At 50.9% G+C, this 26,072-nt stretch overlaps 1 protein-coding gene across 21 annotated transcripts in view; it reads left to right on the top strand.

Moving 5' to 3' along the window:
- The window catches only part of LOC122392333 (E3 SUMO-protein ligase PIAS3-like), a 43,849-nt gene extending 18,043 nt beyond the window's left edge, over nt 1–25,806 (top strand). For 2 of the 21 annotated variants that reach the window (XM_043387073.1, XM_043387074.1), the window contains 14 exons: nt 5,296–5,462; nt 9,456–9,600; nt 11,146–11,317; nt 13,113–13,243; nt 13,539–13,640; nt 15,063–15,303; nt 15,760–15,890; nt 16,180–16,283; nt 16,718–16,826; nt 17,232–17,283; nt 21,737–21,901; nt 22,774–22,840; nt 24,291–24,400; nt 25,035–25,806. In XM_043387073.1, coding sequence (XP_043243008.1) covers nt 5,296–5,462; nt 9,456–9,600; nt 11,146–11,317; nt 13,113–13,243; nt 13,539–13,640; nt 15,063–15,303; nt 15,760–15,890; nt 16,180–16,283; nt 16,718–16,826; nt 17,232–17,283; nt 21,737–21,901; nt 22,774–22,840; nt 24,291–24,400; nt 25,035–25,162 — 1,824 coding nt within the window. In that variant the 3' untranslated portion in view covers nt 25,163–25,806. Of the gene's footprint in view, nt 1–5,295; nt 5,463–7,040; nt 7,926–9,455; nt 9,601–9,900; nt 11,318–13,112; nt 13,244–13,538; nt 13,641–15,062; nt 15,304–15,759; nt 15,891–16,179; nt 16,284–16,717; nt 16,827–17,231; nt 17,284–21,736; nt 21,950–22,773; nt 22,841–24,290; nt 24,401–25,034 lie in introns of those variants that run through there. The other 19 variants (XM_043387071.1, XM_043387075.1, XM_043387072.1 and 16 more) reach the window with 19 other exon arrangements.
- Nucleotides 25,807–26,072: the final 266 nt, after the last annotated feature.

Genomic DNA, 26,072 nt, shown 5'->3' with positions numbered 1-26,072 from the left:
CCTCGAGTTGATCAATTTTACACATACCCTGAAAATTTCATGACCCTGACTCCAATGACCTTTGACATGTGACCTATTTCCCGAAACCATGTTTGGCCAGACTCGCGATTTGGAGTATGTCGGCTCGCATTAGCCGCGCGTTTGCCGTCATTTCGTGGTTTCAAGTGTTAAAGGTAGACTGCCACCTTTTTTCCACAAAACGGTTTTCACTAGAGCTGAGCCACCTATGTCCCAGACTGAAGTCGGTTTTCCGAAATTCGAACCCGTTTGCGAGAAATCGGAGACCAAAGTTCAGTTTGATGCCATTTTTTTAGTCCAAGATAACCGACATCTCTACTGTTTATCGATAACTTTGAAACATGAATTTTCTTATCTTTTGGTAAATATATGTCAAAACTTTGATTGTTTCGAGATCAGAGAAGAATTTTGGAGTGTCAAAATAAAAGTTAAACTTATATATTCAGTAGTTCATTTTTTCCAAAAAAGTGTGGGAAATGGGGTTTAACATGGGCCAGACCCATTCCAAATGAGCCATGATTTTTAAATGTTTTACGAACTTAAATGCAAAATAAATTAAACATGGCCAATTTCTTATGAAATCATATATTAGTAAATCATAAAATACCTTACTTTTTCAAATAAAATGTAATAATCTTATGACCTTGAAGTCTAGTGATGTGTAAACATTGTCGCTAGCACTGGCGGTCGCAGCCGCTAGCAAAAGGGGGGGCCAAAGTCACACTCGCGGGACATAACATTTATCCGTCACCGGGAGGGGGGGGGGGGTGATCGGCTAATTTTTTACGTCCACGAGGCGCCGCACAGTTGGCATTACTTATGCTTCATCCATCTCATTCTTGCGTGAAATCTTTGAGCTCAATTTAAGGCAAAATCGCCAGTTCCATTTACCGTCTCACGGTGTGCCCACCGGTCGGGCCGCTGCACCGTCCATGACGACGGATCGTTGTAGCATAGGTATACTGGAAGGTCAGGCACGCGGATTCATGACCTTACCACTATAAAACAATTCGGAAAAGTACAGATACATCTTGCTAAAAAGTACAGATACCTCTTGCTTTGAACAAGCATGTGAAACCCAGAGAGCATTTTTAGACTATGACATTTACCCATATAGGTACCTAGTTGTGTGGCGGTGGGAGAGAGTAGGTACACCGGCCTCTGGAGACCCCCACAGGTTCCGAGCTTTCAGAATTGGCATCTGAGGGCCGCGCGCGACTCCTGCGGGGCTTCGCAACGGCTCTGTTGGGGCTCACTCAACCTGCCTAGTCCTACTGCTAAAAAGACTGGCCCTGAGCCCTAAGGACTTCATCAGTCTCTGCCAGCCCCAGGACCCACACCGGCTCATGGGGTCCCGACCTCGAAATATGAGGGAATCAGCGCGGGACCATCAGGACGTAAAGCAATCTCGATCAGGACCAACGTAAGGCTGTGCCGGAGACTGTGTGAGCCCTCTGATCTTCAGAAACCCACCCATGTATGTTTTCATGTAGAGGCTAGTTTAGGGCCCTCAGAGACCAGTACAGGGCCTGCAAACTACAAAGGCCAGTAGTTTTAGACCATCAGAGACCAAGTTGGGCTCTCAGAGGCTAATGTGGGTCCTTACTCATTACAGGCCAGCATGGGCCCTCAGAGGTCTCAGGTCAGCGTGGGGCCCTAAAAGACCGGCATGAGCCGTCGTTGGACCCCAGAGGCCAGCAGAGGGCCCTCAAAGGCCAAGATGGGCCCTCCTCAGAGGCCAATGCAGACCCTTAGAGGCCGGCATCGGGTCTTCAGCAGCCAGTGCGGGGCCCTTATTGGCACCTAAAGGTTCGTCTTGGGACACCAGAGACAGAAATAAGGCCACCAGAGACCGGTGTGAGACCCTCAGACGCCGGTTGGGACCCCTGAGGCCGGTTAGGGGCCCTCATAGGCCAGATGTGGGGCCTCAGAGGTTGATGTAGGCTCTTAGCGGTCAACGTGGGCGCTTGACCGCCACTGAAGTTCCCTCAGAGGTCAGTGTAGGACGTTCAAAGACCGGTGTGGGAGCTATATTAATAGCTGGGCGTGGGTTTTTTTAGCCTCGTGACGATCGAATAATTGCCAGGGCCCCATACACCTATATGGGGCCCATTGGTTGTTTGAGGGGGGGGGGGGGCAAATGATATGATGGCCCCCTTTATTGACCTTTGGGGGCATGGCCCTGATGCCCCCCCCCCCGGCCCCCGCGACCGCCACTGTGTACACATTACACGCATGCCTCTGAGATTACATACTAGCTCATGCAAACTCTATGCAGGCCCCGGAGGTCCCACGCTAATCCTTAAGAAACCAAGCCGGCATACGGCGTCACCACCGGGCTTCTGAGGTGCACAGCACCAACCCATGAGGTCTTACTTTAGTGTCTTGGAGCCAATCTCCTTTAGCAGGGCCCACCCGCCACTGCCGAAGAGGGTCTCATGCCAGCCATTGCTGAATGCTGGGCCTACGAGAGCCTCAAGTAAACCCACGCTGATATTCCATATAAGATCCGGCCATACTCGTGAACCGGTGCCAGCGACGCTGACCGCCAAATTGACAGAATGCGAAACTGAGCCCACTCATGAGTGAAATTTACGTCCTTTGATGGCGCAAGAAAGAAAATGAAACATACGAAAAGCTTTTCTAGGACTTTTGTTCGATCTGAAAGGTGGGGCCAAAAGATAGTATGGCCCCACCTTTCAGCACCAAAGGGGGGGCCATGGCCCCCGTGCCCCCCCCCCCTGCGACCGCCAGTGGTCGCTAGACATTAACCGATTGATAATTGTATGATAATCGACAATTTTTTTCGCGATTCACGTGATGATACTTTGTCAGGTGAATTTTAAAATTTTGTTTTGTCCAGGCAATAAATCATAGGCCGATCTGAGAAAACTTTTTGAAGGTGGCAGTCTTCCTTTAAATCATGTGATATGATGTTGGTCCAATGCATTAGGGTGGATGTCAAGGTCACCTGAAGGTCAGGTCATTGACCTTTGATGACCTCGGTTCACTTTTCGAGTTTCACATGTTTCTTGGCTAGTTTTTGGAGCTGAATTCGAATTTAGCATCCATTTGAACATTTAGATTTGGTGCCTTCGTAACATGTTACGAAGCTGTCAGAGGCGGTTGACACGTACTACGATTACCCGGCAGGACCCCTACTGGTTGACCTGACCTGACCCGACCTGGCCTAAATGCATGAAGACATCTGTGATGAAAACTAACGTGATATTCGCGATCAGCACCCCGAAAAACTCCACAGCAGCCACGCTTTAGGACGTTCTAACAGGTCCCGATTTTCCCGACTTTTGAGTCATTGACCTGACTTGGAAGGTCAACCAATGACCTAGGACCTTAAAATTGGGTATCATCGGCTTCCTCTCGTCACGGGCAACACGCTCGTATTTTTCCGCGAAGCTCTAGCTCGATCAGGGGCCAAACGGCAAAGGGGAGGTCCAAGTGATCCCCTCGAACGTAAAGGGGGGGGGGTGTCCCTTACACGTTCGAAAATGGCAAAACACCAATACGGGCGAGGGTTGAAATTCGCCACATTTCTTGAAATCTTAATCAGTCCTAACCCACATGGATCGGTAGTATTCGATGTTTGGTAGAAGGGACGGAACTACCCTACAAAAAGTACCACAAGTCGATCACCCCAGCGCACTATGGTTGGAAACGGTCTCACGGATGGCCAGGGGCAATTGATGCACGAAAGACACTGGTATACCTGTGCAAACTTTCATCGCAGTCGGTCTACGCGCTAAAAAGTTATGGATAAAACATTTTTTTCGCGTTGACCCCTGGACATACGTAAAGCCGTTTCCAACCATAGTTCAGCGCGGCGGTTGCTAAAATATAGGCCTCTCTAAAGCACTATTCCACCAGAACAACTTGGTCACCCTGGACTTTTCACGTGGCGCGTGCCACGACAATCACCTAGATCATAGATGCATCAAGAGAGTCCTGCCAGATATTAGGTGGAAGGGTTGGAACTACCCAGCAAAAAAGACCGCAGGTCATTCGGTCCAGCGGCTGCTGAGATAAACAGCAAGCCTCTCAAAGGCTTTACCGGCCGGCCCGGACCGTTCATGCTCATAATTTTTTTTCCATTATATTGAAAAGACTTCGCTTCGATCGCTTCGCTCGCTCTCGTTTGTAATAGCCGGTTCTTATAAGTCTTATCTTGCTCAGGGACTCACAAATCCTAGACACTTTTAGCAGCTTTGATCATCGCTTCGCCCCTAAATAGAAACCGCCATCAAAACAGCAATTGTTTTCTGAGTAACAACTGGCCTGAGTACCAATTTCTGCTGACTTCTCAAATAATTCCAGGAACTTTGATGGGAAGCTTTTCGCCTTTTAAGTCTGATGCTTTCCTCCGATGACCGATAAGCGTTATATGTATGGTTTTGTCTATTAATTCATATGAGGTTATTTTTCAACATGTCGCCATCAATGCATTTTATCCGCGTCACATGCTCAAATTTCGGACTCCCTTTACCACACTCTCGTTCGGCTTTTCGCGTACCGCGAAATGCAAAACTCGTAGGGTTTCCAACTTCTGATACATTTCTATTTTACTCTCTCTTCTGAACGGACAACAGCGGTGCATAAAACTGCAGCATCACTCTATAAATATTTTATTTTTGGTTTACTGACAGGTCTTTTGCAATCGTAAGAATGCGCAACTCATGTTTTGTTTCCGGCCGGCTCCCTAAATCACGTCCTCTGTCTGGGGGTGTCAGTGCCCACCTGGCTAACCGTCGCATCCATCACACTTGCCAGGCATCCATCTTTGACTCGCCTCAGGGGTGACCTGTCAAAAGGTCACAGCTGCAGCCCGGTTCAAGGTCACAGCTGCAACTTCGGTGTCGTTGAGAGCCGATGATGGACTGCTATCCTAACCACCAATGATTTATTGAAACAAGCTTAGTCCATACCTTTGCCACTACTCACCTCACCCCCCATCCACTTTTTGGTGTGTTTTTTTTCGGGAGACATAAAAAATGGCCGCCGAGTTTGTCGTTTTCGTGAGACTTTTCTAATCTCATCACTTTGGCGCAACTCACTGTCTTTGGAGCCTGAAGCATTGACCGCATTGTACGGTCCCCTAATCTCCCCGTTCTTATCTCGTTCGCAGTGAATGGCGATGACCTTTTGGCGTGTACGATTGCCCGCGCTGACCTCGAACTTCCTTACGCTAAATACGACCGCTGCCTTTGCGGCCCGTGTCGTCCGCACTGACCTCTGACTCCACCGCTCTCGTCCCTTCCACAGAGAATGGTGATGACGTTCCGTGTCTCGGAGCTTGTCATGCTCCTGGGTTACGCGGGACGGAACAAGACCGGTCGAAAACAGGAGCTCCAGGCGCGAGCGCTCGACCTGGCCAAGTCGCGCGTGTCTTCCGTGGTCAACAAGATCCGAGAGCTGTACAAAACGATTCAGTGAGTACCGAGACGCTGTCATCGGCGGGAGGGGGAACGGGACGGACTTGAAACCGATGGACTAGATTCTAGAATTGATGGAGTTGTGGGGGCTTGTGTCTGTTGCTCTTACGGACATCGTGAAGGTTACCAAAACGTTCTATGCCAATCAGGGGTGCGGAGCCGGGGCCGGAGCCGCCGAAGCCGGCATATTTTGCCCGGAGCCGGAGCCGGAGCCGTCAAAAAAGGGGGCGACTCCGGCTCCTTTTTTTGAGGAGGAGAAATTATTTACCTACATAGTTCGGTTTGGTAGTTCAAGGCAGTAAAACATGCGGTATTCAAAATATGAAAATAGCCTTGTTATGCAAATACAGAAGCAATGTGCACCAATCCCATCGTCTTTTTTCTTCCAGCCGTATTTAATTGCATGGGGGGGGGGATGTACTGAGTATTGGAGCCGGAGCCGGAGCCGGACCATTTTACTCGGAGCCGGAGCTGGAGCCAGAGCCGCCATGGGATTTCACCCGGAGCCAGAGCCGTCTGAAATTTCCACGGCTCCGCATTCCTTATGCCAATTTACCCCTAGAAACGTCATTTTCGAACTCCCTACAAACACATGGGCTCAGCCAATCGGTTTTTATTTATCATTACTTCTGAGAAGTAATGATGTGACTTGTGAGGGACATGGAAGATTGTGATCGGTCAAAGGTGCGTGGCAGCCCAGACAGGTCCCCAATCACTCCGAATTTCGGGTATCTTATAAGTAAAATTCAAGTGTAGTTTGATCTTGTGGAATGAAGTGGCACTCAACGTCTCTAGCCTCAGCCGGTAGCAGTCAACGAACGAAACAGTGACGTCGTTTGTAGGAAATGTGACGTCACTGCCTATCAACCCATACCGGCCTTATGCCGGCACAACTGAGCCGCGGTCGTTTGAAGTGACATCTGCGCGGTACAGCCGTGGCCACATCCGTCCTTGCTACCCCCATCACAACCTCATCCACATCCTTGCTAAGGCTAACTTTGTCTTGTGAGGGGCTGACGATTGCATCCACCAGACAGCCGTTGCAAAGGTGAGGAAGTCTTTGGGCTACTCTTTGGGCTACACTATCTCCGGGGTGGCTGTCTGAATTGCAAGATAAACTGTCCTTACGGGACATCCCCCGTCCTTCCCCGGGATGGTCCCTGCCGCTGCGATGCACCAGTCGTTGATCCGCTCAGGGCAACGTCACCCGACACAATAAGCAAGCATCCGCGATCTGTGACCCGTAGTGGGCAGTGTTGGATATTCTGGGATGTTCTGTCGAATACAGGCGATACAAGCTGAGTTTCCCCCCCAAGCCGAGTTTTCCAGTGCCCTGCCGGCATTATTGCAGCAAATCTGCGCTGCTCGGTCCGTCTATTTCGGGTGAGGTGGTGTCATATGCCGCAGGGCCCGCATGGCCATGGTAGATGATTCATTCAGCTGTTTTTATCTACACTCAGAGCTCCATAAGGTAGGTGACATTCAGTTGCATCAACATGTGCTTCCATTTCGCTCAGCTGCTCAAGAAGCCAGGCAAGCTCTTTTGACAAGCCAGAGAGAACAGCCGTTTCCTCTGTTATTTTGCGCCATCTATATAGAGTCGCTGGACACCGGCGAGTCTCATGCGCCCTTACTTTTAGTACTGACATCGCTCGACAGATGGCGGTGGCGACTCGGCGGCCGCGGTGCCCGTGACCTGTGGTGACCCCGGTAGCTGGGGGTGGTTGGGGTCGCAGCGGCCGGGCCAGTTAAACTCTCTCGGTCGGTGTGAGTGGTCGGACAGCGTCTCGCGGAAGTTCGGCTGGAGCTCAGCAGGCGTTTTTAGACTTTGCGGTGGAGTGAAGTGTGTGCTACACATCTTTTAACTTTGGTCGGTGGGGGTGATCGCTCCGACTGCTCACGTCACATCCTTTGGACGCCGGTCGTCACATTAGCGTCACTTTGACTCACCAAGTTTGTGTGACCTGTTCGAGCGACTGCCGGACGTAATTGCGTTGTGATCTCACCCCAAATGCCGGCCTCGCGTGTGTCGCGTGGGGGTCCGCGCCGCCGCGTGCTGTCCCCTGGAGAAATACAGCCGTGGATGCGTCCGCCGCCACCCGTCTGGGACCGGCCGATGGGCGACTCAGTGCTCAGTTTTCCACCGGTGAATAGTTACGTGTGGCAGCGTCCGCCACCACAGCTGTCGGGGCTCCACAGCAACCATGTGCTACCGTATGGTTATGCACGGCCGGCGGACAGGATTCGGTACGATTCGGCTCAGAGGCATGTCCCGCGGAAACCGGCTCCGACTAGAGTATCGCCGTCGACTGGAGTATCGCCCTCGACTAGTGTATCGCCCTCGACTGGTGTATCGCCCTCGAGTGGAGTATCGCCCTCGACTAGTGTATCGCCGTCGACTGGTGTATCGCCGGCGACGGTCTCTTGGTCAAATGTTCCAACGGCAGTGGTTCGCCCCAGGTGAGAATGGTCCGCCGCTCTGTGAGAATGATTCATTCCAGGTGAGAATGATCCCTTCCTTGTTAAAAACTGTTTTTCTTTCCTGTGAGAAATACTCAGCGATGCAACTGCTGCTGTAGCCTGTAAGACTGACAAGTGACAGGATGTTAATTGCGCAGTATTTTATCGTAACATCCGTTCAAACCGGTAGTCTATGGCGTTCATGCAGTGTTCAGAGGCTATCGCTAACTATCACAGATACGCTGTGATGGCAGAGCTTCGATGGCCTTGACTGTGTCAGAACGGTGCAGCGGTGGCTATCGCCGTTTTGGGAACAGAGAAGATAGGACTGCGCCGGGAGCCTTTAGAGCTGAGATACGCTGGACTTATGACTGAACTACAGTATCTGAACTGTAGTCCAGATGAACTGAACACTACTCCATGATGCCTTGGAGCCGCACATCACCGCACCATCACCGCACACCGTATTAGCCGATTTGTTAAAAACACTGGGTCTGCTATTGATTCTCATGGACTAACTATGGAGCAGATTATCATTGCATCGTACCTTTTTCGTCATCCTTTGTTTAATTCTACTGATCATTTTACCCAGTTCGGTGGCAGGAGACAACCGCACTTTTATGTTTTTATATGTTTGTTGGGTGATTGCTTCTCCAACCTCCACCGCTCGTATACCAAAAACTCATCTCCACACAAGTATCGTGGGCTCTTGAGTGATCACTTTTCCATCGTTGTTCCTGGCAACATTCTGATTCATGTATCTGCACCTGACGTGGGCAGCAAAAGTCCACTGTACGATTTTGTTCTTATCCATTCTTTCGCACTGTTGCTTTTTTCATTTTTTGTTGTTTTGCCCTAACTTTTCACATGCATATCATATCTGATCTTGAAGAAATTCATGAAGTGTGACCGAACCTCATCACATTTCCCGTGCCGCTGTCTGTTATGTGCTTCTCTTCTCTTATCTCTCCCCCATCGTCTTCCTGCCTCTCTCGCTCCCCTTCCCATTCCCTCATTCCCTTTCCTCTTCCGTTCACTCACTCTCACTCGTTCCTGATTTCTGCCTCATCTCTCTCGCTTCCTCCCTGCCCTCCCTAGTTACACCCCCTTCCGCTCTTCTGCAGCAACGGGCTCCTCTCCTGTTTACTGTCCCTTAGAGGCGCCGCCCGTTCTGACCTGCCACCCGCTCGATCTGCCCTTGCAGCAGCCTGATTCAACCTTCCACCGACCCATTCTGACCTTCTGCCGGCCTAGTCGATTTACCCTCCCCCACACCTACCTGATGTAACCTGCGTCACCCGATCTAACCTTCCGCCAGCCCGATGTAATCTTCCCCACCGCCTAATCTGACCTTCCACCGCCCAATCTACCACCACCCCCACCCGATCTAACCTGCTCACCGCTCGATCTAACCTTCCCACAGCTCGATCTGACCCATTACCGCCCCGATCTGACCCTCCCCATCGCCCCGATCTGACCCTCCCCGCCGCCCCGATCTGACCTGCGTCACTGCGTTGCGGTGACCGCCAGGTCTGAGACACTGAGCGATCTGCACGGCAGGTCACAGGCGGGTCTGTCTCAGCCCGGCGGCGGCGGCGGCGCCGTGGCCGGCGGCGGCGCCGTACCGGACCGCAGCTCAGCCGTCTACGGCGCCCACTCCCAACCCATGATGCAGGTGGGTGCTGATGTAGACGTTGTGAGACGTAGACTTAGCGAGCGTAGGCTTGGTGAGCGTAGCCTCAGCGAGCGTAGACCGGGGGAGGCGTAGACTTGGTGAAACGTAGGCTCAATCAGGCGTAAACTGAGTAGTGGGCAATACCGAGACTTAGCTAGACTGGCGTGAGAGGACTTAGACCGATAAAGCATGATACATAGTGTATACGTCTGCCTTTGTCCTGGCTTAGAATGAAAGCCCCGATAAAGTCATATTGTATTATTACTTTTACAGTGTACAGTTTTCTTCACTTATTTTGACACATCAGTATCGAAATGTTTTGCTGTTTCATGATGGGGTGTTGTATGTAGTATGTACACACGCATAATCCTAATTTCTACTTGTCGGATGACCTTATTTATAGCAAGCATTACAAGGAAATTCTGCAGAACATTGTCCAACCCCGATGTTGTTTCGATTTCCGGCGGGCACATCAGAAAAGCGCGCTAGATCCTTGAATTATTCAGATCATGCATCGCATCACCTGGTTACGTGGTTCTGGGCTCTGGCAGCCGACAACGAACGGATCTGGTGGCTGTCATTACCGACGGGGATAAAAAAGTAGCTAGCCATTCGACATAGTTTTCTTCTAAATGGAGGTGCCCAACAAAAAGGCCGAACAAGCCGTAAACAAGCAAACAGCTGACATGCTTGTCAACGTTTGGGTCAAAGCTCTAGGGCAGAATGGACAATAATGTGAACTTTTTTGGACTGTTCCCATGCCTGGAAATCATCCTTAGCTTAAAGTAATAAGTTTTGGTCTTTAGAGTGCTTTAGATCCGGTAAACTCTTGCTAATTATGTTGGTGTCATTTGATAACGACGGCGCGTTCTGATTCATTCTCATCTCAGACCTCTCAGTCAATCGATATTCATCTCATTTTTAATTTTCAAGTGATCAGTGATGGCCCGTCAAAACAAACGCCATTGCGAGCACCAGAACATGCAGCTGCAAAAGCATAAAAACGCCCAGAATCTTCGACGTTACCGACCCCAAGATCGTCAGGAACAAAAACAAAAACCCCACCGACAGTTGAAGCATGAGCAGCACCAGTTTCAACGTCAGCTGAAACATCAGGAACGCCAAAATCGGAACGCTCCATATTGGCAACGATTTTTTGAGCCACATGTTCATGCACAAAAACAGGTCCAGCCTAAGCTGAGCAAGTCTCAAAAGCGCAAACTCAAACAACAGTCGCAAGTCTTTGAGCCGGAGCTAAATCAATTCCGGTGCGTTCGGTACCGCAAAACTCCTCCCCCCAAGCATCGTCCTCAACAGAAACCTCGTCAGTCCAAACATGCGCACTATCCACTACATCCGATCTATCCTCCTTCCTACACATTTCGTGAGCCTCACTACCCACACCGTCAGCACAGTCATCATAGCCACCGTCCCCATCCGACCAAGCGTCCCTCGACGTCAGCCGCCCGCCCGCGGCGCGTGATTGAAGTGCGAGCCCGGTCGACCGGTAGCCGCCCCCAAAACTCATCGCGGTCGTACACCCAGGGTCGCGGTGGCGCCGGCTATGCGCCCGTCTACATGCCCGAGTATCCGACCAAGCCGGTGTCGTCACCGGTACCGAACAGCGGCTCCAAGATCCCCACACATCCGGACGTCGTGTTCAAGCCGCTGCCGTTCTTTGATGTGATCGGCGAGCTGCTGAAACCCACCAGTCTCGGTAAGTGGGCAGGGGGGGGGGAAGTGGGGAGAGGGGGTCAGACATGTGCCGAAAAACGTAATCTTGTAAGGCATATTGTAGGTTTGTGAATTGTAGATTCCACAAAATGTCTAGTCTGAGATTTGCGGTAAGGTGAAAATATCATAGGCTCTGTTGCATTTTGCTGGATGCCAATAATTTACACAGTGCTTTTTAAATTTACTAAGTTGTATGCATTATTCCGACGCAGTGTCCTGATTTTCGTGAATTTGGGTGGAAACCCACACCTAACAGATTCTTTTTGTGACGTCCCGGAAAGCCAAACGACGTCCCTGACAGATAAAAGTCGATAGGTATATCGAACACCAAAAGCAAACTAACAAAAGGAAATATCACCTCTGTAGCCTAAAAACACGGCTATGCAAAATGACAGTAAATATATCCTAAGTCCTCACAAGTCTTACACTCGACTCCCCTTTCCTGGCCAACTGCCGCAACAGTAAACAACGCGGTTTTATTTTATTTTCGTTTTCTGTGCGTCGGATATGGATAGGTTTTTTTCCTTTACCATGTGAAGGTAATGCTGCCATATGAAGGAGAAAAGATGTCGGAATAGAGGGATCTGAGGACGTCGTTTTCCACTTTTCAGTTTTAGTAACTGTGCAGTGTATAGATAAAAATTAATCATGCGAATATTACTTGGACATTTAACTATAAGCACGCAACATACCTTTCGTATCAAATTACTGTAACATATTTAATTATTTTTTCCCCTCAGAAGGTCACAGTAACGGGTTAGCGCTGCCCCTTGAACATGCCCTTCAAAAGTAATTAATTTTGCATATGTTGATAGTGGTTGGGGAAAAAGTTTAATGTTTATCTGTTTGAATTAGAATAAAGTTACCGAATTTCAACAGAATTAATTCAAGTATGTCGTCCTTGGCTTAAAAATACACGCAATGTTGGGGACGTCGATTGGCCTTGTCATTCCCATTTAATCGACGTCGGTACAAAACTGAAAAGTGCACAATGATTTCACATTTTTCCAGCCAAGAAAAATTCAGCGTCCACCTTGGAGTTTTCTTAATTGAGTTTCATAACAGTAAGCTATGGAAATTAATTTTCCGAACTGTTTTCCACCTCTTTGTTTGGACATCTGCTTTTTTACATCAGTCCTCTTGCTCGATATGATATCCCTCTTATGACGTCAATATTTAGTGATAGCCGCTGGCTCTTGGGCTGATTTTGTTGAAGCATATTTGTTGTTGACTGTTGTGTACGATCATGGACAAGAACTAAACATCTTCAGTGTTGTTTTGGTGTTTATGGTGAATGCTTGAATTTTGTATTTTACTAGGGGTAAACTGGCATTACTTTGTGTCATTCATTTGAGGTGCCTTGAGGTGGTATTAGTCAATATTGCCAGTGAAAATCGCTAATTTTAAGAGATTTAGGTAAGGGATCTTCAGTGGCTTAGGCTCCGCACCGATATCGACGTCCTTTTGAAATAGCGACGTCCTCGCGGCTTCAATCACACTCTCCGAAAAATCAATTTCAGGACACTGTTCCGACGTTTGCTCAGTATTGTATTGGATCCTAACAAGTAACAATCGCATATCACATTGCGGGTATTCGCTATGGACGATGATCATTTGCCAAGCATCTCACCTCTAATGCTTTCTAATTTACGAATCGACATCGTCTAGCCTAGCACCGCAGCATATCTGAATGACAGGTGCCCCTTGCATTCCCTCCCCCCTCCCCCATTCACTCACCGTGCCCCGTCACATAACCATAACCCCCCCCCCCCCCTCAGCGCCGTCGTATGCTCCTGGCAAGGGCTACAACGACGGTATGTACGGCTTCCACCTGACACCGCAGCAGGCGGATGACATCGCCTCCAACCACGACGGGCGCATCGGCACCAAGCTCGAGTACCCGGTCCAGGTCAGTCAGATAAGTGTGGAGACAGGTGCCTGAATGTCTAGGATTTCATCGGGTGTTTGCTTGCTCGACTGACACTTTATTGTCAAAACTTTTCGAGCTCTATAAGAAACTTATTAATTCAAGTTCCGTACCCGCAGTAAAGTGCTCTACTTTCTTTGGTATAATCAGGCTCACAGGTTAGAATTGTCACCTTCATGAGGAGTTAGAGATATCGGTTTCTCTGCATATTCCGGTGCACTGGCTGGTCTGATGTATGTATTGTTCTCTGACGTCTTGCTGTGTTGGTTTCGTGCAGATCCAGATGCGGCTGTGCCTACTGGAGACGTCGTGCCCCCAGGAGGACCACTTCCCTCCCAACATCTCTGTGCGCGTCAACGGCAAGACCTGCCAGCTGCCGGTCAGTATCTGTCACCCGGTTACCGGCTGGGTTCTCCTGAAGGGGGGGGGGGCTGGGCTGCAGGGTTACCCCGGTAGGGAGGGGGCTGGTTCTCAGGGAGGGGCTGGACTGCAGGGTTACCGGTAGGGAGAGGGCTGGTTCTCAGGGAGGGGCTGGACTGCGGATTAATGGCGGCATAGACTACCGATAGTCTATGCTGGCGGGATTCCTAGGGAAGGATTTGCACCTCCGTATCTATTTCGTATTGTACTACGTACTCCGTATGATAACCATGTCTCCATGCTGTAACAGTTTCTATTAGTTGTGAATTTCAGTGTTTGAAAGTGTATCAGTCAGAGTGTTCATGTGAGGTTCTAATGGCCCGGTGGATTACGGGCCCCTGACCGCTTTTACTAGACGGACTTCACTTGGGGCGGATGCGAATCGTGCATGTCTTTGAAAGGGATCTAGCTAACCTTGCATTGCTAGAAGCCGTCACTTTTGCGGTCTAGCGGTATCAGCCGTACTCTATAGACTATAACCGTCGCCTTTTAACCTGTGTCCGGACTGGGCACGGGACCGGCAGTATCATGACCTCGTGCAGCTTTTGAGTGTTGAGTGGAGCGCTATCGCCTCTCAACGCCGGAGCGTCCTATCATCTGCCGGACGGTCATGAGTCATCAGGTGGCGTGTTTCCTAGTATCGCATCGGTGGCAGAAGTTATCAGTAGAGTTCTCCTCTCTTAGGGGCAATACCAACTAACCCATCCCCCTGTGGCTAGGACCACAAGCTAACTCATCTCTCTGCGGCGACAGAACTCACCGACTAACCCATCCCTGTGCAGCAGAACCCACCAACTCCCTCTTTCTCTCTCTCTCTCTCTCTCTCTCTCTCTCTCTCTCTCTCTCTCTCTCTCTCTCTCTCTCTCTCTCTCTCTCTCTCTCTCTCTCTCTCTCTCTCTCTCTCTCTCTCTCTCTCTCTCTCTCTCTCCTCTCCTCTCCCTCTCCCTCTCCCTCTCCCTCTCCCTCTCCCTCTCCCTCTCCCTCTCCCTCTCCCTCTCCCTCTCCCTCTCCCTCTCCCTCTCCCTCTCCCTCTCCCTCTCCCTCTCCCTCTCCCTCTCCCTCTCCCTCTCCCTCTCCCTCTCCCTCTCCCTCTCCCTCTCCCTCTCCCTCTCCCTCTCCCTCTCCCTCTCCCTCTCCCTCTCCCTCTCCCTCTCCCTCTCCCTCTCCCTCTCCCTCTCCCTCTCCCTCTCCCTCTCCCTCTCCCTCTCCCTCTCCCTCTCCCTCTCCCTCTCCCTCTCCCTCTCCCTCTCCCTCTCCCTCTCCCTCTCCCTCTCCCTCTCCCTCTCCCTCTCCCTCTCTCCCTCTCTCTCCCGGCCTCTCCCTCCCCTCTCTCCTGCAACAAAACTCTCGCTAACCCCTGCCCTCTCTCCCTCTTCCACAGAACCCCATCATGAGCACGAAGCCCGGCGTGGAGCCTCGCCGGCCGCCCAAGCCAGTGAACATCACCCCGCTGTGCCGAATCTCGCCAGTACAGCCGAACACAGTGCAGATCTCCTGGGGGGTCGAGCTGGGCCGCGCCTACTGTGTCAGTATCTGCGTGGTGCGCAGGCTCAGCTCGCAGGATTTATTGAATCGGCTGCGGACGCGCGGAGCGAAGAATGCCGACTTCACGCGTGGACTGAGTGAGTGGGGTGGAGGGAGGGAGGGAGCGATGGTGGGTTCTGGTGGGTGATGGGACTTATAGATCGGTGAGAGATGGGTGAACGGTTGGTTTGGGAGATGCATACAGGACCGCTCGTTAGGAGATCAGGGTTCTGGGAGATGATGATGATAGGAGAGAACTTATAGCTGGGGGAAGATACATAAGAGAAGAGACTGATTGATATGCAGTAGACAATTTTATGTGAATGGTAGACCCCGTCTCATTCGTTTACCGAGCCATAGGAACTAAGATTACTTTACTGATAATAGGAACCAATTTGAAGATCGAGACAGGGAACAAGCCGACGAGGCGGATAACAGGTCAAGTCGTGCTGGAGGAAGAGACGCTCCTTGGTAGGGCGCAGACGTACAGATTACTCTGTCCGCCCTATTTTCAATTCCTGTCGTCACACCGGATCTGTGACTGTCCTTTTCAGTCAAAGAGAAGCTGTGCGAGGGATACGAGGACGAGATAGCGACGACGTCCCTCAAGTGTAGCCTGCAGTGTCCCCTGGGCAAGTGTCGCATGCAGCTGCCCTGCAGGGCGACCACCTGTCAGCATTTGCAGGTAAGTTGAGGATGTAGATCTCAGCTGTACCGGGGAACGAAGCTCAATTAATGTAGGGGGAAGAGTGGGAGATGCAGCCGTACCAGGGAGTGTGTAAGCCAGTGAGGCGAGGGATGGATGTAGCTGTACCAGAGGCAATGGTCTGGCCGGCATGCAGAGACGTGCTCAGTGTGGCACGTACTGAAGTGTGCTATGGATCTTTGACTGTAGTGTGACCTTGCTGGACGTCTGTGGCTTATCTCGCTCCTTTCAGGGCGCCCTCTCACCCTCGTCTTTTCTCTGCCCGCAGTGTTTCGACGCGTCGTTATACATTCAGATGAACGAACGGAAGCCGACGTGGGTGTGTCCAGTTTGTGACAAACCGGCCCTCTACAGCTCTCTGGTCATAGACGGGTGAGTATGGGCGGAAATCGACATGTAACGACCTGAAGTGGGTTACTCATGATTGTTGATACTTGATTTGATACAACACATTTAGTTCAGACCAGTATGACAGTAGCATGTGTAGCAAGAAGTGTTGAATGGACACTTATAATAATTGCCATAGTAATTTGTGACGGATTTGGATAAATCCAGGGCGAACAAGGGCCCTCTGAGTACTCAACACATGACTTTGCTACCAGCGGAACCGAGCCCTGTCACCGATCACGGGCATATCTGCCCCTTTTATCAATGATAATCGGTGGATCATGACTTATCAGGATCGCACTGACCTTGATGTTAATTTTACTGCAGTGTTTTAGGTGCTGTAAGGACTTTTATCGATCTGTCCCCCCGCATCCCCTCTTTTCCCGCTAACCTTCGCGTTTGGGTATCCTGTTCTCCAGCTACTTTGCGGAGGTGCTGAAGAAGACGAGCGGCTCGTGTATGGAGGTGACGCTGCACCAGGACGGCTCGTGGCGAGAGGTCTCCAAGGAGGTCAAAGAGAAACCCAAGGTGATAAGCGAGGGGTCGGAGATGGGGAGGGAACTGGGAGGAGGCTAGGCCATATAGTGTTACTGGATGTGTTGGGCCCCGGGAGGGGGGGGGGTATGGCAGACTGGGAGTAACTCTGCTAAATCTCCATCGTTCCGTGTCTCGTCCATATTCTCCTGTCCCCTTCATCTCGTCTTCCCTTTCATGTTTTGTCTCACTGTCTCCCGCCCATCGGCCTCTCTTGTATCTCAGCAGTATCCGTCTCAACTCCGCGGCTACAGTTCTGCAAATTTCGCTATCTCATTGTTTTGCCGTTGTCCCCCTTTATATCCCCATGCTTGCCAATCTGTCCACCCAGGTTTCAATGTCTGACCGTGTACCGTCCCCCACACGCCGTCCCTCCCGAATGTCTATGTGTCTGCTCAGGAGGAGGAGCCGTCAGTCAAGGTCCACTCGCTGGAGGATGACTCAGGATCCGGTGAGTTAGGCTAACGCTCCACGTGAATTGTGTTGTGACCAGGGATGCGGAGCCGGAGCCGGAGTCGGAGCCGGAGCCGCCGGAGCCGGCATATTTTGCCCGGAGCCGGAGCCGGAGCCGGAGCCGTGAAACAATATAGCCCGGAGCCGGAGCCGGAGCCGGAGCCGCCAAAAAAGGGGGCGACTCCGGCTCCTTTTTATTTTTTGAAGAAGAAAAAAATAATTGACCTAGTTCGGTTTGACAGTACAAGGCAGTAAAACATATCGTACTATTGGTCTCCATATAAGTGCCCAGGCGACCTGTAGTTTTGATGCGGTGAATACCCTCACCCTCGCCACAATGCGAGTGGGGGTGGCGCTGGCTGGGAGGAGGGGTGCACTCGGCCCGAGTTGTGGCGAGGGTAAGGTTATTCACCGCATCAAAACTACAGGTCGCCTGGGCCCTTATCTTGAGACCAATAGTACGTCATGGGCCATCAAGTGAATGAAAAAGCCGAATATCCCCAGTATCCCACAGTACGCAATCAACTTCCTGTCTGCTCCTCCCCCCCCCCCCCCCTCACGTCTACTGCATCCCCAGAACATGAGGACCGGTCATCAGGTGACGGCCATTGTTTTGAAGCCAGTGCAGTGGACTGCGACTCCCAGCACCGTCTCTTCCCACCCCCACCCCCCACCCCCACCCCCCAATGCAGCCGAGATGGGTGTCAGCTTACGATGGTTCAGTGAACTCCGATTCGCGGCGACTGCGTTTCCAATGCCATCGCTTCCTATAGTCCCTTGTTCTGCCAGTTCTCTCCGAGGTGCGTTTGCGCGGGGACGCGGTGAGCCGGTCATGGCAAGAGTAGGTAACGCGTATGCCGTATAACCAATCCAATTTTTCTTCCACCCGTATTTAATTGATTGCATAGGGGATGTACTGAGTCGGAGCCGGAGCCGCCGGAGCCGGACCATTTTACTCGGAGCCGGAGCCGGAGCCGGAGCCGCCATAACTTTTCACCCGGAGCCGGAGCCGGAGCCGGAGCCGATTTTTTTCTCCGGAGCCGGAGCCGGAGCCGGAGCCGTTTGAAATTTCCACGGCTCCGCATCCCTGGTTGTGACAGTTGTGACCAGTGGCGCAGCCAGGGGGGGTGAAAGGGGTGAGATCTCACCCCCGTCTCTTATCCTAGGGGCCCACCGTCGATTCGAACTGTAACGTTATGCAGCCTGACAATCTCTTTATCACTAATGTCAAGGTCCGTCATAGGACTGAAAAACAGTCCTCAGGCCTGATAGCCCCCCCCCCCCCCTTAGGATATATAGTCCCATTTTATGATTTAAGGGGTGATCCAAGGCCCGATTGAACTAATCCAAGGCCTAGGAGGGCCCGTTCCATGGCATGAAAGGGCCATTTCAGGCCTGAGAGGGTCTATTTCAGGTATATGAGGGCCCATTTCAGGCCTGAAGGGGCCCAGTTGAAGCTTGAGAGGGCCCAATTCAGGCCCTAGAGGGCCTGTTTGAGGCTTGAGAGGGGCCATTTCAGGCCTGAGAGGGCCCATTTCAGGCCTGAAGGGGTCCATTTCAGGCCCTAGATGGCATGCTTGAGGCCTGATAGGGCCCATTTCAGGCCTGAGAGGGGCCCATTTCAGGCCTGAGAGAGGCCCATTTTTGGCCTGAGGGGGCCATTTCAAGCTTGAGAGGGCTCATTTCATGCCGTAGAGGGCCTGTTTGAGGCCAGAGAGGGCCCGTTTTAGGGCAGAGAGGGCCCGTTTGAGGCCAGAGAGGGCCCATTTCAGGCATAAGAGGCACCATTTCAGACCTGAGAGGGCCCAGTTACGGTATGAGGGGCCAGGGGGCCCTTTTTCGACATGATAGGGACCATTTACGGGCTGAGGGGGCCCATTTCAGGTCTGAGGGCCCATTTCAGGTCTGAGAGGGCTAATGTCAGGCCTGAGAGGGCCCATTTCAGGCCCTTGAGGTCCTATTTGAGGCCTGAGAGGGGTCCATTTCAGGTCTGAGAGGGCTAATGTCAGGCCTGAGAGGGCTAATGTCAGGCCCTAGAGGACCTATTTGAGGCCTGAGAGGGTCCACTTCAGGCCTGAGAGGGGCCCATTTCAGGCCTGAGAAGACTCATCCCAGGAATGAAAGGGTCATCCTATGTGTGGGAGGGTCCGTACTCCGTGCCTGGTCTGGGTCTGAGGGGGCCTATCCCAATCCTGATTGAGCCGATATCATGTTTGATATAGGTCAACTCACCCAGTTCATGTCTATGGGCCCATCATTATTGATGGCCCAGTTCATGTCTAATGGGCCCATCTCAAGACTCAGAGATTTTATGCTTCAGGAAGCCTACCCCAAGCGTGAGGGGGCCCATAGAGGTTTTTGAGGCTCATGGAGGTCCCGCAGTACGATATGTCAGCCTCTGAGAAAGCCATGCAGGGCCCCACCACACGGTGGGTGTCTGGGGAGGGGTCGGGTCGGGTCACTGAGCAGGAGAACCACGCGGTGTTAAGATGCCAAGCCGACATCTGAAAATTTCTCTTCTCTTCAGGTCTGTGCCTGCCTCACCGCCCGGCCCCACCCTGACGTCTAGGGGTTTGACGCCTAGGCATTCATCAGGACTTCACACCGGTCCATGATGGCTCCAAACTGACACCCGAGGCTCCTGCACCGGCTTTTGAGGGGCCCACCGACCTCTGATAGCCACCACGCAGGTCTCAAAAGACCATGTCGATTGTTGATATCTAAACCCCCAAGTCTTGGAAGGCCTGTGCTCTATGCAGATTTTTGAGGGTTTTACGTGGGCTTGTAAACATCCCGAACTGGCTCTAGCCTAGCTTGACCGCGCCCCGCAGAGCAGGGCCCCAGGCTTTCCAGTTTTACGCCCCTGAGGGGTGTTTGAATATTCCCTTCTAACCCGACTCCAGGGTCACGTAGCGACAAGTGCGGTGGTAGGCAGCTTTCTAAAGAGCGTCGAAAATCATGGAGAAATTACTTCAGTCATGTTGCAGTTCAGACCAAAGCCCACGTCATCATGTTCATTGAAGGAAAAGTTTCGCCTATTTCGACACTCGAGGACATATAAAGCTATAGCGCGCTGAAAGTGTGTTCGATAGCTCTCTAACGCGTGCAATCAGCCATGGGGGGGGGGGGGGCGTATCGGCCAAACCCGATCATAATTTAAGAAGGCTAGAAAGACGAGAAAAGCAACAGATCGCTGTAGGATGCTTCAGAATCGTAGAGGTCATTTTTCGATTAGGTCATCGCTGAGGTCATTGAAGATGAAATTATGATAAAATTATGATAAACACAAAGACAAGATTACGACGAAAAAATTCTTGTTTTTATATTTTCACAAATAACCGTTACCGTACAACTCGTGAACCAAAGAGCTAGAGCTTCGCGGAACAACTCATTCGATAGGCCTTTCAAAACGCTTTCGCTTTTAAGATTTGACCTCAATGCCTCATGTCAAGTTTGGCAACAGAGCAGAGGGTGAAACCATCTAAATAGTCGCATTTTACCAAAATAGTTTTGCTAATTGCTAAGAATTTTTCCAAGAACTTTGGTGAGAAAAATTATGAGACATTTACTTTGTCATCATTCTCTCGTTAACATGCATCGAATGTTAACACCTATAATTTCCATTAAAAAGTTCAACTTCAAAATGTGAACGCAGATCAAGGTCATGCCCTTACTTGAGAAGTTCATGATGGTCATCAACTGATCCGAATGAATGATTAACACCTTCAAGACAATTTCATTACTCTACCTCGTCTCCTATATCAAAAGTAATAGTCGAAAAACTGATGTTGAGCTTTTTTAAAAGCTTTTTGACCTAGCCCGACCATTTGAGTGGCCGCTGGCCATGAATTGCACGCTGTCCATCAAATATGGGCAGAATGGTCGTGTTTCTGTAAATATGCTGTTGTTTTTTACGTGCCTCTTCAGATCAAGAGATATTTGTCCTTTTCCCCGATTTGGCTGGTTATTATCAGGACAATGATCTGTCCTTTCGTTGTTGGTAAGGGGCCCCCATTAGGTTGAGGGGGCCCACTTTGCTGGGGGGCCCATCGCGAACGTCTCTCACCCCCGTCGCCAGAGTTCTGGCTGCGCCACTGGTTGTGACTACCCGTAACCAACAATTAGGGCGTAAAGACGACCTCGCATTTGTCGAGTCCGTAAAGCCAGTTCATCAAGTTATTTGAACCAATTGTGCAACAACGTCTTTCGTTTTTTGCGTGATGCAATGCAACATTATCCTAAATGCTCTCCTATGCTTGCATTGAGCGTGTTCATTGTTCAATGTTCATCATTCTGCTACATAGTGGGCTGAATAATACCGGTAAATGGCCAAATGATCTTCGATTTGGTAGTTTCCTTCGTGTGAGCCGTTCCGCGTACGAACGGAGTGGAGTAAACCGTCGCTCTGTCCCGTACCGCGCTGACCTGTCATCATTCCCCCCTCACCTCAGACGAGGTCAAGGTCACCGAGGAGAAGGAAGCCTCCCCGGAGAAGAAGAAGAAGGAGCCGGCCTGCGTGGACCTGACGCTCTCCGACTCTGATGACGACGCTCCGCCGCCGCCCAAGAAGCGCCTGGCCGCCGCCGCCGCCGCCGCCGGCTCTTCTTCCACCGAAGGCAAATGGCAGTCGACTCCAGTCGGGGATACAAAAATCAAGTTGTCGTGTGGGTGCCAGAGAGGGCCGGCCGCATGTAGACTAACGGCTGCAGTGGGGCCCCGCCGGCCGAGCTGTGGGGGGGGGGGGGGGCCGCGGGAGCTAGATGAGCATGTGGGGAGCGGGGTGCGTGCTGGGGTGCTTTGGGGAGGTGGGATGGTGGTGGCTACTGGTGGCAATTGCATGATGGGGGTGGTAGTAGTGCTTTCTAGTGCTAGTCAGTAGTACGTTTTGGAAATGCTTCTTTGCCTCATGCTTCTGTTGAACATGCATTGCTTTAATGCTTAGGGAGTGGGAATAGGGCACACACTTGGTCATCCAGACTTAGGTACCAGTTACTTTCCCATGGTCAGAGCGCTGTCAGTTCAGGCTTAACAGCCCCGGGCTTTCACGCGCAGCACCTGCCGTCAGCAGCTGCCGGGGCTAATATGTTTCTTGTCTCAATTTTCTTGTCTTGTTTGAGTATTAATAAGTTGCAATGTGTTTGCATTTGTTTTATTGTTAACGTCTTTTTGATAATACCTTTAACTTCATTTGCGCCGAGAGGACTTAAACTATTTCCAAATACCATTGGGTTGGATAATGGATATCCACTGATTTGCCTTTTTATACTCATTTATATCTACACTAGTTTTAGCTTCAACAGTTCAATATGTATTGACCTGCAATAGTCCTTCAGTCGACGCTCCTGTCCTACCAAACGCACTTTATACCACGTAGTGCAGTGCCCCAGGTGGTGTATTGCGACCCTTCCCCTCCTTCCTCTTCATCTAGCAGTAGCGCTCTCCCGCCCTCGCTACGAGCCCCCTCTGAACGTATACTGTCCTGTTGCAGTCTCTGGGAACAAGCACTCTGGCTCGTCCTCGGAGGCTAGTTCTACCGCCACTGGAGGATCGGGCAGGTCAGAACTGAGCGGCCGCCCGTATAGGCGGGTAGACAGTGTTGAGTAGACGATGTGAATTAGATCACGAGTTAGCTCTGCTGATAATTCGCTCAAAAGCCGTATCACTGCTAAACTTCTATTGAGATGTTGATCGTAGTATTTGCTTTGTATCGGATGTTGGTCGTGATAACAGGTGCTGAGTGCAAAATGTATTTTGGGCTGGTTAGACACAAACAATTTCATGTAAGTTCCATATTAGCATCGTGTCTACAGCTTGTCAAGTCTGGCGAGAATTAGCTGATAGCATAACATTAGGGGAGAGTGGGGCACATTCGTGCATGGGGCACATTCGTTTTCAGCAGTTTATGGGAACACGAGTGACTGCACGAGCTCAAGGTAAATTATGGAAATATGTCTATCATTGCCGCCCTTCGTTCACCGTAGAAGACAACACTGTACCTGCTGTCATGCTTGATAAAAACGCAAATTTGTAATATTCGTGAGCTTTCCAAACTTTTCTCATATCATCCATTTTCGTGATCCTGACTCGGAAATGTGGTTCAGCTTTTCAAAATTGGGGGTGAAGAAGCCCACTCTATTCACGGAACTGCTGCAAACTTGTTTGTTGAAAAAGTGTCATTTTTTCAAAAAGAAATTTTGAAATATATTACTAATAACGTTGTGGGGCAGGTTCGTGTACGCACTGCCTGGGGGCACATTCGTGCATATTTTTTTTTTAGTTTTTGCGATTTATGACTTTATCTGTAGTAGGTTTCTCTAATGACGCTCGCCTGACTCAGTCTCGACTGCTTGCGACGTCGTGACGAGCAATTCACGCGAACTTGGCGAGGTCACGGAGGCCGGCAGTTGGCACATTCTTGTTGGCCAGCCCATTCTTTCTACATTTGTTGTGCAATGCATTCTTGTCGAAAGGAATCAAGTGAAATGACCCCCTGCCAATTTCCTTTGGTAAATTTCTGGTAATGCCCGGTAATTTCTCGAATTTTGCCGGGTGAACGGAAGTGCCCCATCTCTTGAACGAATGTGCCCCATAGGTGGGGCAGTTTCGTGCAAATGTTCAAAGTTAATAAAAGTCATTTTTTCTAATGGAAGCAATAATTTTATAGGATAACTTTTAAAGAGGAAAACTATCTGCAATAGTTCCTTTCCATACTACAATCAACAATTTTGCCATTGCACTAACCAAAGAACAGATATATGGGTTTATCCATTTTTTGCACGAATGTGCCCCACTCTCCCCTATACTGGATTAGAACTGCAGAGGGCCAAATGTTTTACCCTCCGTGCTATAATATTCACATTTCAACTAGAGCTGTAGCTTGTGAAGTCAGTCTGCTCCCAAGTTTGTTTGATATTCATGTAATATCAGTGGTGTGTTTCTGACTGGTCTGACTGATCCTGCTGATGTTACTGACTATGCTAACCGCTCTCGTCGTCCTGCCGTCAGTCTGGCGGCGCTGCGAAGCATGTCCATGTCTCCCGGAGCGACCGTGTCCGGCGCGGCGCCCTACTACCAGTCGGTGCGCCAGCCGGCCAGCGCCGGACCACTGCATTTCGGTGAGTAACCGCAGGGAGCCGTGGCGGTCTAGAATAGCCAGCGGATATGGGCTAACTGTATGTTTCAACGAATCATTCGATGTGACTAGTTTTGGGATGGCGATTGATAGTAACTCGCCGATGACCACTTTAGTCCGGGCGCCAAAAAAAACCCATAGTAACTGGTAAAGTCATGTTCATGTCAAGATGTTGATATGCTTCCACATATTTGTGAACAAATTTGATTTCCATTACGATTATCCTAGTCACTTACCTTGCTCTTTCTTTTTCGGTGTAGGGCGTGAACCACGCCGTAATGTGAATCCCGGAATTCTGTTAAAATGATGTTCGGGACCCTTCCTTTATAACTGTTGGTCCAATTACGTGTCACCGCACCTGCAGGCTGCTCCTCCTATTTAATTTGTGACCCCCACTGACCTCGGGGCCCCTCCACGGATCACAGACTCCGTAACCGTCCACCGACCAGTACAGTAACTGAGCACTAACCCCCGAGCCCCTCCAACAACGAGTCGTATTTCGTAACTCCACCTGACGTGTGACCCGTAGCAGTTTACAAACCACTGCCCCTAGGCTGTGCCCGTTCACTGACCTGGCAGTGTCCTACCCTTCTACTGACTTCGCCATTCGTCCGCAGATCCCGTCGGGTGGCCGTACATGCCGACCGTATCTTCCATGAGCGCCTGGCCGTCGAGCAGCAGCGCCCAGCCGGCGCCCCAGCCGCCTCCCCCGTCCTCCTCGCCAGACGTTATATCGCTGGACTGACGACTGGCGTTGGCCAGAGCGCTCTGGTTCTGACCCCCGCTGCCGCCCTGAGACGCCGGCGGGCGTAGCACACGGTGGATCTTCCACACCGCGGTGGATTGTCCACGGTGGACAGTACACGACGTGGTGGACAAGATGTGTATAGTGAGTGAGTGACAGTCTGGACAGTGACTGGTGAACTCGGACCAAACACTGTGTAGTTACCAACGGGCCAACCAGGAGGCCGGTGTCCGTGACTGTGTATTATAGCCGCCCGAAATCTCCGCGAGAACCGCGGCGCGTGCTTTATGTTTTTTGTTTGTGGCGATGTGTGAATGACTCAGGCACATCCTGCTGGCTGTTGTCAGTCTACTCGCTGATCTGAAAGTCGCGCACGGCAGTGGCTCGGTCCAATCCGATCTTTGCTGCGCTTTCTGACTATCCTCGCAAGCCTTCCCGGTTCATCCCGGCTCCTTCATCGCTCCCAGTCTTGTTACGTGGCCGCCGTCTGTCGGCCGTTTTGTACATTATATTTGTGTTTTATCGGTGTGGTCTGGCGGCCCAGGAGGGGTCGCGCGGACGGTAAAGTTCAAAGTGGTGGCGCTGCCCCCGGGGCTCGCACCGACCTGAAGCCGGCGTTGTAAATACACGGTATTTTATTGTAACCTAAGGTTTGGAGGGCTGACGGCTGAACATTGCCGGCAGGTTTGACAAGGACTGTCAAGTTCCCGGCCTCGCGAGAAACAAAACGAAGCTCATGTTTTATACGATCATTTTATTTATGGCATATGATAAATCAATAATGTCCATGCACACGCTGCGCAGAGGTCAAACATACCACTCCCAATCAAGCAAGACCATTCAAGCGGCCTATATGAAACGGTCGGATCTAGTTAACCCTCCGTGCGCACTAAGGAAGCCAAACACGACT

Source organism: Amphibalanus amphitrite, unplaced genomic scaffold (assembly GCF_019059575.1).
Source record: "Amphibalanus amphitrite isolate SeventyFive unplaced genomic scaffold, NRLGWU_Aamphi_draft 000482F_arrow, whole genome shotgun sequence".
NCBI classification, from domain to species: Eukaryota; Metazoa; Arthropoda; class Thecostraca; order Balanomorpha; family Balanidae; genus Amphibalanus; species Amphibalanus amphitrite.
This window is presented reverse-complemented; position numbering and strand designations above follow the sequence as displayed.